At 41.8% G+C, this 14,505-nt stretch overlaps 1 protein-coding gene across 4 annotated transcripts in view; it reads right to left on the bottom strand.

Moving 5' to 3' along the window:
- Window positions 1-1,610: 1,610 nt before the first annotated feature.
- CNOT1 (CCR4-NOT transcription complex subunit 1) overlaps window positions 1,611-14,505 on the bottom strand; it is a 55,252-nt gene continuing 42,357 nt past the window's right edge. For all 4 annotated transcript variants that reach the window (XM_021541112.2, XM_021541114.2, XM_021541113.2 and 1 more), the window contains exons 35-49: window positions 14,198-14,389; window positions 12,318-12,460; window positions 11,617-11,725; window positions 11,360-11,529; window positions 10,040-10,271; window positions 7,743-7,991; window positions 6,987-7,150; window positions 6,598-6,715; window positions 6,025-6,126; window positions 5,615-5,788; window positions 4,935-5,084; window positions 4,008-4,188; window positions 3,072-3,204; window positions 2,834-2,968; window positions 1,611-2,702 (exon numbers count right to left, since the gene is read on the bottom strand). In XM_021541112.2, coding sequence (XP_021396787.1) covers window positions 2,624-2,702; window positions 2,834-2,968; window positions 3,072-3,204; window positions 4,008-4,188; window positions 4,935-5,084; window positions 5,615-5,788; window positions 6,025-6,126; window positions 6,598-6,715; window positions 6,987-7,150; window positions 7,743-7,991; window positions 10,040-10,271; window positions 11,360-11,529; window positions 11,617-11,725; window positions 12,318-12,460; window positions 14,198-14,389 — 2,331 coding nt within the window. In that variant the 3' untranslated portion in view covers window positions 1,611-2,623. The remainder of the gene's footprint in view (window positions 2,703-2,833; window positions 2,969-3,071; window positions 3,205-4,007; window positions 4,189-4,934; window positions 5,085-5,614; window positions 5,789-6,024; window positions 6,127-6,597; window positions 6,716-6,986; window positions 7,151-7,742; window positions 7,992-10,039; window positions 10,272-11,359; window positions 11,530-11,616; window positions 11,726-12,317; window positions 12,461-14,197; window positions 14,390-14,505) is intronic.

Below are 14,505 nucleotides of genomic sequence, written 5' to 3'. Positions count from 1 at the left end.
AAGCCATTCTTCCAGCTACTCAAATTTGGAATTGGAAAGAGTTTTATAAAATTTCTGTACATATCCAAATGCCCAATGCCATTATTAGGAAAAGAATTAAGTACATTAAATGCAAAAAGAACCTCTGAAAAAGGACAGATCCATAAACCAGAAGAAAAAGCCCTGGGGCCATAAATGTTTATGTTACAGGATCAAAAACACCCAGAGAGGAAGAGATACCCATAAAAATACAAGATGGGGTAACTCCTCTCACGTAGGTGACTGGCACTCCTGCAAGATCACAAAAAGCAAAATTGATAACAATCCAATTAAAACCAGGCACAAAATAGGTAAGATGAAAACAATACCCTGTTCAACTGGAAGCCAGAAAAGGGCTAGAGCCAAACACTGAAAGATTTGTTAGCTTTGGGTTGCTTCAGGAATGCCAGTCAGTTTAATACCTCAATTCTACCCATTAAGAAACCATACTCAGATGAATATCACCTAATCCAAGATTTAAGAGCCATAAAGCTTGCACACAAGATGTGCATCAACCACATAAAAAGAAACTGGTAAATGATTTAGGGCATTAGACTTGAAAGATATTCCCTTAAAAAATGTATCCTTTTGTACCCCACTGGATGCCAGAATTCAGGAACTGTTTGCATTTGAATGGGAAAATCCTCAAACAGGGCGCTGTCAATTATGCTGCACTGTTTTATCATAGGGATTTAACAACAGACATACAATTTCTGGAAAACAATGTATAACTTTGTGTCCTTGGGATTGGATATGGGAGGCATAGTAAAAAGTATAGTGAAGAAGAAATGAGAACTGTGTCCACAGTTCCAGCTTCAAAAGGCTCAGTTTCAGTACAGCTGCTGACCTGGCAAAGAAATGCCATGGAATTTTAGGACTTAGCCACAATCTACTCCTTGACACAGAGGTGACTAATGCCTGGAACAGAGAGGATTCCCTCTGAGCTGCCACCCACTGGCACAGCTGGTTCAGTGATCCCTCAGAGCTGTTTTTTCCTCTATACAGCAAATGCAAAGCCAGGTCTGGAACCCCTTAAACCTGAGCAGGAATTCCTGACCTCTCTGCCCACACCACAGCAGTCAACTAAAGCAGCTAGCTCTAACAACCTGATGTTATGTACAAAGAAAGAAGTGAAGCTCTATTTCCTACCATTTGCTAAGTTGAAGGACCTTGCAATATTAGTAACACTGAAGCTGCATAACCTTAAAACAGCTAACCACAACCTAGGGCAGATTCCTGCTGCAGGGAGATCACAGCAGGGTGGAAGGCACTAGAAATGAAACTGATGGGCTGTCTACACTGAGTTATACCTCCAGTGCAGTCTCCTGCCTGAGACAAACTCTGCTCATGAGCTTGCAACCAAGCCATTTCTATTTTCACACAACTGCCCTTTCTGATGCACTTCAAAGCAAGACTCTGTCCAGTCATTACATCTGCCCACTGAATCATGCTAGAGAACAAACCCCGCTGCTTTCAACAGGCAGTGCCCAAACCACATTGGAAAACTGCAGGTTTTGGATGGGTAGAACAGGCTTTGGAAGACACCAACTGGCCAGGACAGAACTGGAGAGAATAAGCACAGTGGCACGTGCTGCATGTCATGACTTTAATGTGTAACTACAGTATGCATACATACAAGAGTGGGAGAACTAAAGCCCAAGAACTAGAAAGGCTACAAAATACAACACGTGGACCAATACTTTACAAAACATTGAAAATCCTTACAAAATGGGCTGTTGTATTGGTCCTTTGGGTTTTTTGTTTTGTTAAATTTTTTCTTTTTTTTTTTCTTTTTTTTTCTTTTTTTTTACAAACTTATACTGTGTGGTAGCAGGGGAGGGTGGGAAAAGGTCTAGATTTAACCCCTCATCTTCCAAAATTTACAACTGTCCCAAAAAAAAAAAAAAAAAAAAAAAAAAGCTATAGGCCTGGTCTCTGGTTTATTTACTGAAAACAGCTGACCCTCACCCAAAGGGCCTGTTTCTTCTCCAACAAAAAGGAGGCATTCTCTGACTGCCACTCCACTTGCTGTCTATCAGCATTTGATGAGGGTGAAGGGAAAGCAACACTGAACCTTAACCCCTCCCTCACCCCTCCTGTACTCCACAGAATTCCCATATTCCAAACACATCCACTTTTGTTTTAAACAACTTAGTGATTTAAAGGTCCCCCATTCACATAAAGAAAAATAAGTTACTGGCTTTTCAATATTCTTTGGGAGTCTGGGAATGTCAGGACAAGGAGGTCTGCCCCAGACAAGTGCTTGGCATCAGCAGCTGCCCCTTTATTACAAGATGGACAGGCAACAGTTACCCACCTGCCTTTTACACAATTTGCACAAACCCAAAAGTCCAGACAAATGTTTCTGTTCCTTGTATTTACACTAGTTCAAATGATATTCACAGCATCTTCTGAAGTTTGGCCGAAAGTCAAAAAATTTGTTTCAAACTTTGGAACATGCCCACATAAGACTTTCACCCAGGGTCTGTTGTGTCTACCCAATCAAGGGGGCTGGGAAGGTCAGGAGGAGCCTTACAGAGTCTTCAGTCAGCTGATGGGACAGGACCTCCAGGCTGGCACTCTTACAGCACAGGATGCAGCTCACCTAACTGGCACCAGTCCCTTCCATAACTTGCTGGGCCTGCTTCTGCCCCATGCAGCACTGTGCAACCGACTGGAACAACCTGCACACAGAAGCAAAGCAATGGTAGTTGCATTTCTGGCAGCAAATGGATGCTGTGACAGCACCAGAAACTCAAGGTTCAACTGCTTCAGAGATACCACGTTAATGATTCTGTGGTTAAGCTATACTCACTTTTCAATTTCTGGAGCACAGTGAACAAACTCATGGTTCCAGAACTTAAAGGCTGGATTTTTTATCAGCTCAATGAACGTAATAAGGAGACCCCAGGGATGAGGCCTATTTACAATCAGTCGTTCCAAGAGAACCCTGAAATCCAAAAGTAAGAACACTTAGAGCTCAAAGATCAAAAATACAGAAGGAAGGAAAGCAAAAAGCTGAATGTTGCCAAGTTAAATGCTGTCCCTCTCACCTGGTGATCTGCTCCTGGATGGCCTCTGTGTTGGCCTCTGCAAACAGGTAGAGCATGGTGCAGCTGAAGTAGTGGGTGTGGCTGTTGGGGTACCGCAGCTGGTTGGCGATGGCGTTCAGGAAGAGGTACCGGCCTGCAGGAGAGAACACTGAGTACACATGGCCTCCCTTGCACACAAAGGGGAATAAAGAAGCAACCAGTGGTGCTTGAGATTAACCTTTGGGAGACTTGTGGAGGTACATGAAACAAAAGCAACTGAAGGTATCTAAAAGCTGCATCTACCCAGGCTGATGGAGAAGTAAGAATTGAATTCTGAAGGCATTTCTAATTCCCTTGAATACTTTGAACATTTGGTTAGAACATCACTCCTATATTCTAATGTAGCATTAATTTCTGTGTATTCACTATCAGCTCCATGAAATCACAGAATCATCGACGTTGGAAGAGACCTTTAAGGCCATCAAGTCCACCCATCAACCCAGCACTATCCCTGTAACCCCATAACCACTAAATCAGATCACTCAGCACCAAATCCAGACACCTCTCAAATACCTCCAGGGATGGCAACTCTACCACTTCCCTGGGCAGCCTAATCTAGTATCAGACCACCCTAATAGTGGAAAAACCTTTTCTGGTATTTAATCTCTATCTTCCCTGTAACACCTTAAGGCCATTTATCGTCTCACTGCAGGCATGGTAGAAGATGTCTTCCCCACTTGACTACAACAACCCTTCAGAGCTTGAGGTCCCCAAGCCTCCTCTTCTCAACACCAAACAAACCCTCAGCCATTTCTCACAGGAAATGTTTTCTAGACCTTGCTGCCCTTCACTAGACACATTCCAGCACCTCAATATGCTTTTTAAAATGAGGGCCCAATATATAATAATATTACTGTAAATGTGACATTGCATGAACTAGCAGTGTTTACAGCTCACCTTCAGTATCCAGGTCTACTGCCAAATTCTGGAAGATGTCCATGTGAGCTGAGTGGGTAATGGTGCTCATGGAGGGTGTGCTGCCTTTGTTGTGAATGTGTGCAATTGCTTGAGTACCTACATAGAGCACCAGTGCATTAATCAGCTGGATGTTGTAGCGGTTGCCTGGTTCATTTGATACCTAATAGCGAAGATATGAAAAGCATTAACAGTCAATATTCCTTCAGCACTCAAAGGTACAGCATGTACAACAACAGCATCCAATATCCTACTGATTAGCCAGAAGACAACACAGTAGGACATCCACGAAATCAATCTGGCATTTAGCCTTTTTTAATACAGCTTATATTAAAAAGCCTATCTTACAGTGCATATATACGTGTGTGTGTTTGTGTGTATATTCAAAAACATCAGCAAAGTGTTGACACAACAGGTTTGTTTTTACTTTCTGCCTAAAGGTAAACATCAGGTAAGGCAATGTGAATTCACCAGCAGTGCCAGATGCTGGCAGAAAGATCCCCCTTGTGTGAATGTCTAAGCAATTCTCTGAGGAAGTCAAACTTCATACTCATGTCTGCTGCAAGCCAAGCCATAAGATGTCTATGTGAGGTTTTAGCCACAATTCTGAACTGGGCTTTAGCTAATTTGACCTTTTCTACCTTTTAAGTATTGGCATGGGGATCCATTTATTTCTGTAACAATGAATCTATTTGGAGTCAAAATTTAATCAGATTCTAAAAGGCTTCAACACATCCTATCAGGGAGTGGAAGACTTAATCAGTGTGTGTCTTTTCACAGGCTTTTCTACTGCCTAGAACACACCAACAAAATTCCTGCAGGAAAGGATGGTGGCTGAACCAATGAGATCATTTGTGCCACATTATTTCAATTGAGCACCCACAGAAACCTCAAAAACCTCAAACTTACTTGTAGGTTGCTTCGCAAGTCAGACAAAAAGGTGACTGGAGAACGGGTTTTGAGATAGGAATCCAAGTCTTTCTTAAACTGAGGTGGCATCACTCCAGTGAAATTTGTGAGTATTCGTGGAGCAATATTAATCTCACTTAACATGTCCACCTGTTGACAGAAAACCCAGTCAACTAAACCATCAGCAATGGAACAAATTAAAAAGCAGATCTATAAGCAATATTTTATCAACTACTGCTGCTGATCACTCTTCCTTACATCAATGAAATGGCAACACCTGATTTGCAAATTTTAGAAGAAACTTGATATATGATGTCTTGAAGAACTGAGAGGATAAAAAAATTCAGGGTGAAGGCCATAGAGAAATTCAGTCACTGCCTTTGGGGTTTCCCCATCTACACTCCAGTCTGGTAGTTTCAAAAAGCACAAACATCCACACAAGAACAGCCTTCTTTGGTGACAATGAGCACTGCAGCTTTGCTCCCATCACCCTGCACAGCTCAGGCAGAGAAGATCAACAGGACAGTGCTTTAGCAGCATGACAAAGTTTCCTTCTAATCATTCCAGGATTAGTTGCCTAGCAGATACCCAAAGATTTAATTAGATAATATTAACATGGATAGAGAGTATTCTAAGCATGAAAATTTCCTATTATCAAACTCCTTCAAAGTAACTTCTACCTTTAGATTGGGGGTGAAAGGGTCTGGAAGCCTCATGTTCCGTGGAAAGGCACTCAAGATCAGATTCCTTAGCTGAATACAGTTAGGTGGGATCACATCACAGAACCCATAGTGGTAGTCACAAAGAAATTCTGGGAAATCATGCAACAAGACCAGCAACACACGCAGAGTGCCCTGTGAAATAAAGTATTAAATATAAGAGGTGTGTAACTGTTGAAACTGTCCAAAAGCTTGCAGAGCCATTATTCTACGTCATGTGGCTAACATTACCAGAAGGAAACTGATCTGGGAGGGCAGCCTGCTTCCCCCATCATTTAAATTCAACTCTCAGAGGTAAGTTAGAAAAAACCAGCTAATTCTATTTTGCTGCCAGAACACTTCTACTTTGACTGGAAGCTGACTTTTTTTACCTTGTAAAGAATTTGCATAGGTTTGGTGAGTTCCACATTTCTAAGGAAAGGAGCCAAGTACTTGAACAGATCGATCAATAACTGGGCATACATAGGCCAACCCTGTCAAGAAAAGAACAGCAGGTGGAAAACATGCAATGAAGAACAGTTACCTTAATTTCAAAACTATAATTAGACTGATTTTTATAAAGCTGGGTGAAGAGCTAGCAACTGCCAGCTCAACCACTGAGTGCAGCACAGCTCATTTCAAGGGCTTCAGCTGCACTCCATGTGCCATGGGTGTTTCCAGAATCCTCAACATGCCATACTGAGCTGACAATATTTAGCCCAGAAGGAAAGCTACAGCTCTTATAGACATTGACAAAGGCATGTTTATCAAATTCAATTCACCCTGTGTTCCATAGTTACTGACACACAGACTCTCCTCCATGCAGTTAGGTTACTGTGAATATGGAAGACAACAAAAATAGAACAGCCATGCTACTAGTGCTCTTTAAGGAAGTGAAACAGCACCACACCAGATAAACATCTGAGTGAGCTTTTTAACTCAGAGAAGATAAACTGCAGCCACACCTTCTGCTGTGGTGTATGTGCCAGCATTCTTGCAATAAATATCCGATGGGAGATCAGTTCCAGCCAGGCATAAACAAAACCTGGAGCTTTTGTAGGCCTCAGGATGTGAAATGTGTTACTGAAAGAAAAGTTAGAGCAGGTTAGAGGTGCACAGCAATAAGATTGCTTTTCATAACATTGAAGGAAAAACACAGCCCTAAAAGCAAAGGCATTTGAGCATCTTGGGTTTTACCAGTCATCTTTCCTAAAACAAGCAAGTTGGTCAGTCCACAGTAGAACCAGTTACTCCAAAGGTGATGAAGCCACCACAAAGAACAGATAGCCTTTAAGTGAATATCCTTGATCCCAATAAGAAAGGATGAGCACTGTGGCAAATCCCAAATACATACCAGAAAGCTGTGAGTGTCTGGAAGTTGATGGTCTCCAGCACATGCTCAGGAGCATTTAATTCCAACAGCAACATGATAAAAATGCGATGGTAAGGAAGTTGCTGAAATTCACTCTGCCGAACATCATGGTCTTGCAGAAGAACTCCCACCACAATACCAAGAACCTAAAGAGATTAAGACATGTGGAGACAGCAAGAATTATGAAGCAAGTCAGACTACAGATAATACTTTAACCATCAATAAAAAAAATCAGTAGATTTTAACAAGAACCAAAAATCCTAGTTATTGGAAGTGTTGCAAAAATGAATATTCCAATTTGTTTCAGCAATTCCCAACCACATGCTTTGCTCTCCTTGTCCCTTGGACCACAGTCACAATGACTGACTAGTCAGTATCTGAAGGTCTCAGACTACCTAAGACCATCCAGCCACAAACCAAGTAATGCAAGAGCAAAGCAAGACCCTCACAACATGAAGGCAAACACTCAGGAATCAAGAACCTTAAAACAATAGCTGCAGACTATTTCATTTCAAGGCACAAAGATGAACTTCAGATTGGCTTGAGATGAAATCTTTGTGAACAAGAAAGCCAGTAGGCATCTTGGTGGTTCACTCAAAGGTTTATCAGTGATCAACCCATCTAAGTACTTATCAGACACTTCAACAGCTGCCCACATTAAGGTCTGCACCTCAGGTTTATCAAAGGTACAGCAAACAATACATTTCAAATGCAATGAGGACATGAAGGATTCCCAACCTTATTCAGGAGGTTGATCTTTGTGACTGTGTTGGTTGCCTCCCCAGAGTGCTTCACCAGCAGTGCAATGAGTCGCACAAAGGCATCCAGGTTGTGGTAGCACTTGGCTCGAATCATGGTGGGGTTGGCAGCAGGGTTGTGCTGCTGCTCGGCCAGGGCTCGATAGCTGATCTCAACACACATTTCGGTGCAAAGACGGAAAAAACGGGTGATCAGATCATCTGTTTTCAGGATCCCCTGCTGGTGCATCTAACCAGGAAAGGAAAAGATGTCAGCACCATAACCATAGACAGTTCATTTTACAATTTATTTTAAACAACACACCCTTTACAAAGCACCCACCTCAATTTTTGCCATACTTTCTTGAGAGTTTACTGTTTCCAAGACAATTTGAGTGTAGCAAAACAATTTTTGCAAACACATTTCAAATACAATACAATCTTTTGAATCCCAAATATTTCTAACCATCAGCATAGCTGAGAAGGCTGTTTCAGCATCAGTGTGCCACCAACATTCAGCCTTGCATGAAGAACATGAGGAGTACAAGCTCTGGGAAGGGCAGAGTACAACTCCTAGCTCAGGAATCACCACTACTTGGGCAGCCCCATTCTTAGAAGCAAACTGCATTTGGAAAGCAAATCTTCCTTATACACAGAGAAAGACTGTGTGGGCATTTTTGCCATGCATGGGGGAGTTGTTTTAATAATATACATATAAAAAACCCCAGAGACCTAATTTTATTTGTTAGCCACAGTATTGGAGTCATCAAAATGAAACTAATTACACTGCAGAAAACTTGGGGGTTTTGAATAAAGCATCGTATCTCTAAACTCCTACTGGACATAAAGCTATAAAAACAGCACAACAGGTAATTTGGAGACAGTGTGGAGAACTCCAGGTATTTCTGGAGAAACTTTTTTTCTAAAAAGCCCAAAGAATTTAGGTATCTGCCTCCAAAGTTCTGTGCTTCTTCTTGTCCTACAGACAAGGAAGGAAGCAACACTTTGGAAGTCATTTGAGTTCAGTAATAGAATCTTATTTAATGTAATTATTACAAAATATTCCTTTAGAATTTATTACTAAAGCCTGTAAGGAAACAATTGTAAATAAACACTGTACTTCAATATATTTAAATTGCTTTTTCAAAACTGATCAAATATGTAACAAAAGGTAAAAGGCACCTGTTTGATGCTTTATCAAACAAGTGTGATAAAGAGTGAAGTGGGATAAAAGTGTACTTAGTATTATGAGCACCTTATACTGAAGTGTGCTTTAGAAGCATGATTTAAAGTAAAAGAAGTGAGATCACAGAAACAGGTAAAATATTTCTTTAAGATGTGTGTTTAGCACAATATCTATCAAAAGCATTCAAAAACTTTTATGCAGTAGAAGTGAGACCAACAGAAAGCTGTCTATAACCAGTACAAAAGGACACTAAAACCAAATGAAAAGAAACACTGCATAAATCACAATCTTCATGCATACTCTAAAGCTTGAGTCTTTTTTCATTAGTAGCTGCAAAGTCTGCAGCGTATCTGTGGCAGTGTCACAAACTTAAAAAGAATGATGCAGAAAGGCCATGTCAGGGACTTTCTTGCAGCTGCAGTCAAGGAGCTGCATGCAAAGAACACAGTTTTAGGGAGCTGCCTGCAAATACAGGAGTTTGTTACCACACATGCTGGGCTCCTGAAGGGATCTCCCTCCTCAATCACACCCAGAAGGCAGATAGTATGAGATGTTCACCACACCTGTTAAGGTGCTTCAGAGTCCTTTAACACTAGTTAAAAGGACCATGTCCAACGTGATGTTAGACATTGTTTAAATTTAGGCACCACTTCAGCTAATGAAGTCCCAAGATTTTCCTTAATAATTTCATTTTGAAAAAGGATTCCCTTGCCCACATGACCTGAAACGATTTACCTGAATCTTTACTGGTGAAATCCTCTTGTAGGCTGTCAGAGCTTTTACTGTTACTCATAAAGAGCAACACCAGTCAAGGCTCATTACAGAGCATGACAGAACTACTTTCAAGAGCTATTTCAGCTCAATTTCTTTTTCCATCAAGCCTATCTCAGAACTCATGGTCTGAAGTGACAGCCTGTTGCCACAGTATCTGAAGAACATGATTTGGTGGAGGATGGGGCTTCATCAAAACCAGACAGAATTTTGACAGTAAACTGTCATACACCTGAAAGTTTCAAAAGGATGCCTAACAGGTTATAACACTGCTTTAAAATGGAGGGCATCACACCCTACTTATGTTGAATAAAAAGCACCTTTCTTTCCAAAAGCTCTACCTGTCCAACAAACGCAGAGAATGCTTTGGTACTATCACGGCCCGCTGCAGCTGAATGGTAGAGGTTCACCCACTCCCTCAGCAGGTATTCTGCCTTCTCCCTCAGGCCTGGTGGGTCATCATACTCAGAAGCTTGGGAAATTCCTGAATGCATCATGAAATTAGGACCTCCATGAGCACGGTCAATCATTGCTTCATAGTTTGATCGGACAACTTCCATCAGCTGGGGTAATCTAATCAAACAGACCAGTGCAAGAGATGGGTTAGAATTCCTCCTCCCCGACAAGGTGCAGGAACTGGGAGCTCAGTCAGAAAGTTGAAAGAAAGCAAATTATTTCTTATACTAAACTTCCTATCTTACAGTTCTCACTGGAATAGCAGAAATAAGTCATGAAAGCAGATACACTTATGATGAAAGAAGGAACACTGAAACCACGTAAGCTTTGAAGTTCCACTCCAATTTCTACAGTGGAGTGCTGTAACAAAACACCACAGGGACTAGAAGCAGCTTCTCTTCCACAGACTTGAAGAGCCCTAAAATGCTCCCACAGATAGGGAGATGCCAGTACTGAATAGCCTGACTGGTTTTGGGTGCAGTGAAAGCCAAGCCATATCGTGCAGGCAGTCTATCCCTGTCAACTGTAGATGAAAGGACTTTGGTTTTGGGACATCCTATTAGCAGCTGTGTAGGTAATGGTAGCTACTGCCATTAGCCAGCTGCTGGATGTTCTCACAGCTATTCAAAGTTCTCCAAGCTCTAACCCATGTCATTCTCAAACCCAGCAACAACTGCTTCCACCTTAGGAATAGGAGGCCTGGAAGTTCCACAGGTATTTCCAGGTGTTGTGGCAACATTTGCTACCCAAATGGTTTGGGCAGTTTGCTGGATACATAAGCTGTGTGAGACTGGTGGAGGATTGCTCTGCACAGAAAGGATTGTACAACTGGATTATTTGTGATTAACAAATTAGCATACTGACACATAAATATATTAAGATTTAAACAAGCAATAATATTGCATAAATTTGAGACAAAGCAGGAATTCAAACAAGTTTCTCACAGTTCCACAGAATTTTGGACCATAGTGCATGGAGAGATTTTCCTACTTAAGAATTCAGTTTCACATGCTGCTGCAGCTGCCTCTACTTTGACTGCGATGAGCACATTTACATTACAGTAACAGCTGAAACTGAGAAAGGACTGCGGCTTTAGGGAAAGTTTTAAAGCTGTATGATTTAATTATATGAGACATTGACTATATAATATGCAAATCATAAATGAGCACAAAAAAGTCATACATTGCACAATACTATAGCCTCACCCTTCCGGGGCGTTTCCTCTGGAATGAGCATTAATTCTCATGAGTGTCTCAATGGTGTGAAACAGATCTGCTTCTGTTACATGGGCAACACTTCTCTCATCCACCAACAAGATCTTTACCAACTGCATGGCAAATGCCACAGCCATGTAGTTCAAGCCATTCTCCATGGACTGTCAACATGAAAAAGACAAGAGTTCAAAGACAGATCTTACAGTGGAGTGTATCCCTCCTCCTTTAAAAGATCAGATTCTCTTTACCTGAGCCAAGTGAAGGTCATACTGCTGCATGTTAACAAGGTGATTGCGGATTAGCAGCTCCACAGCTTCCACATTGTACTTGTACTCGTCTCTGCATTCGATCAGGCACCTGAAGAATTGGACTTCTTACAAAATGTGCACTTCAACAACACAGCGTAAGTGAAACAACTCAAATCTAGTACTTCAGAAACTGTGACATTCACTGTGATTCATTACCCAGCTTCAAAAGAAGCCTCTTCTAGTGCATTCTCTGAGGTAGTGTTTAAGTCCAAAACAGTCAGACTCAAGCATCTACTGCCCTGCAAAACTGGTCACAAGAGCCCTTTAAGAGCTTCAGTTTATTCAGCATAAGAAGTCTCTCTATCAAGCGTGAATTGGAAGATCTGCATAGCTGAAGCTTCTGCTACAAGCACATGCCATGTCATATTGTTTGTGACATCATAGAGGTAGTCTCTGCAAAATGAGGGGAAGAAAAAGCCCAGTCCATGCTCTAATGCTTAATTCCATTAAAGATTCCTACAATGTTCTGGGATGAACCATCATTATCAGAAGATGTAGTTAATTTTGACAAAAAAAGCTGGTTATTTTTTGTCAAAACTGCAACAAAGCAACATATTAACAGGAAGGGAATTCAAAGTAATACAGGAACTCCCAAAAGATAGTCAAAGCTACATCAGTGCTCTTGCTGCCTTGTAACTGACCTAGTGATTTGTTTGTTACACCACGGAGATCCATAGGCACGGCCATCCTGCAGAGCCTTCAGCACCAGCAGGTGACACTCACGATAGCGGAGCAGGAGGTCAGCGTCAGCCCCACTAGTGGCATCCAGCAAGCCCTCTACAGCCTAGAATAGATGCAACCTGTTAGCAGAGGAAAAAACAAGTCCTCTTCCAAATCTTCTGCACATTACATCAGCAAGAGTTATCACCAGAAGACATGAAAGAAAAATAAATTCAGTAATTGTGCTGACCTCTTGATAAGACTGTGTGAGATTTTACCACCCTACTATGGCATATATGCACTGTACTCAGCTGTGCTACAAGAAATAAACCTACAGGTCTCTCTATGCCCCACTAGTTTTGTATGTGCATCGAATACTATGACAGACCATGTTAGTTTGTGCTGCAGCTTCCCTAAGTCAATGCCTCCTCAAGCAATTCTGCATATGGCTCATGGAAAACTACCTGAGAAAATATTTACAGAACCTGCCAGAGATAAGTGAGCAGCTTCCTTACAGAAAGAGCTGCAGCACTCAGAGATGTATCTGTGTTAGCCTACAGTAAATGAAGGATGATGGGTTTTACATGGACAACACAATTTATTTGGTCAAATTCTAGTCAGGACTGGATTCTTTAGTAGGTAAAAGCACTAGCAGACAAGAACGAAGAGTCTCCCTCCAGCTTTCAGATGCCTCTGTTTTGGCACTGTTCTTGGATCCTCATGCAGACAGCTCAGTATCCTTACACTATTTCTCAAGTGGATTTTTCTCTATGTCTGTCACTTGGTTCTGCACTACTACACAGGCACCGATGCCAGCAGATCACAGAGCTCACTGCAACACTTCCCACTGGTAAAGCCTACAAATTCTGGCTGGGATGGAGTTAATTTGCTTTATAGCAGCCCATATGGTGCTGTGCTTTGGATTTGTGCTGAAACAGTGTTGAAAACACACCACAGTTTTGCCAGTTGCCGAGCAGCACTAGCACAGGATCAAGGCTTTTTCTTTCCCACTATGCTTCCTCCACCAGTGGGTAGGCTGGGAATGGACAAGAGGCTGGGAAGCAACACAGCCAGGACAGCTGACCCAAACTGAATAAAGGGATGTTCTATACCATATGACATCATGTTCAGCAATAAAAGCTCAGGGAAAGGAGGATGAAAAAGAGCATTCATGGTTCTGCTATTTGCCTTTCCAGGAAAATGTCCCATGTGCAGAAGCCCTGCTTTGAGAGGAGTAGCTGGACATCTCTCTGCTGATGGGAAGTAGAGCTTGTTCTTTCATTTGTGCACTTTCCCTATTAAACTGTCATAATCTGAACAAATGTCATCTAGTCTTCCCTGTGTTTTCTCTGTGTCCTGCATAAAGAGCAAACAGCTAGATGGATGTTGGGTAGCTGGCCAGGGTCAACCCACCATGCACAGTCATTTATCAGTTACTGCAAAATAAACACCCCAAGTGTGCCACTAGAAATCTAGTATTCTGCTCAATACTATCTACTTACAAGGGCAGTTCAAACACCTTTTTAGCCTCCAAATCATCCCGAAATCAGACCACTCTGGACTGCAACAGCTCTCTATTTGGCACATCTAAGTCCCAGGACTAAAGTCCCAGGATTCTAAAAATTAATACACCTGATTCTTCCACAGCAGTCTCAACACCATGTCTACAATATAACGTGAACACAATGGCTTCCCTCCGAATCTTATTTATTGGATTTCCAAAGACAGCAGTTCAGTACTGTTCACCCACCAAGTTCCATAGCATGCATGAAGAAACAAGGTTACCAGCAAGACAATCCATGAGCAAGGTGAGTAATAAATTCTGAACAAGCTGTTACAGAGAGGAGTTGTCAACACCTACCTTCTGCAGTAGTCCGAGTGCAGCAATAGCATCCCGGGAGTTCCGAGCCACTACCACTGCCTCCAAGAGGCTACGCAGTGCTTGAACTTGAGGATTCATGGCCAGGGTGTGTGGAATGGACTGCAGGTGCTGCTCCAGTTCTGTCATACATTTGTCATAAATTTGTGCGACATCGTCTGTAGCCCAAGCTTGCTGCTTAAGAGAAAGTGAGAATCAGTGATTTTTGCAAGGATTGCATTTGTGACATTCAAATATTGACTGACTGGCTCTTCTCCTTCAGAAATTATAGCATCCAGAATTTAGACTTC

The sequence above is a fragment of the Lonchura striata genome, chromosome 13 (genome assembly GCF_046129695.1).
Source record: "Lonchura striata isolate bLonStr1 chromosome 13, bLonStr1.mat, whole genome shotgun sequence".
NCBI lineage: Eukaryota > Metazoa > Chordata > Aves > Passeriformes > Estrildidae > Lonchura > Lonchura striata.
This window is presented reverse-complemented; position numbering and strand designations above follow the sequence as displayed.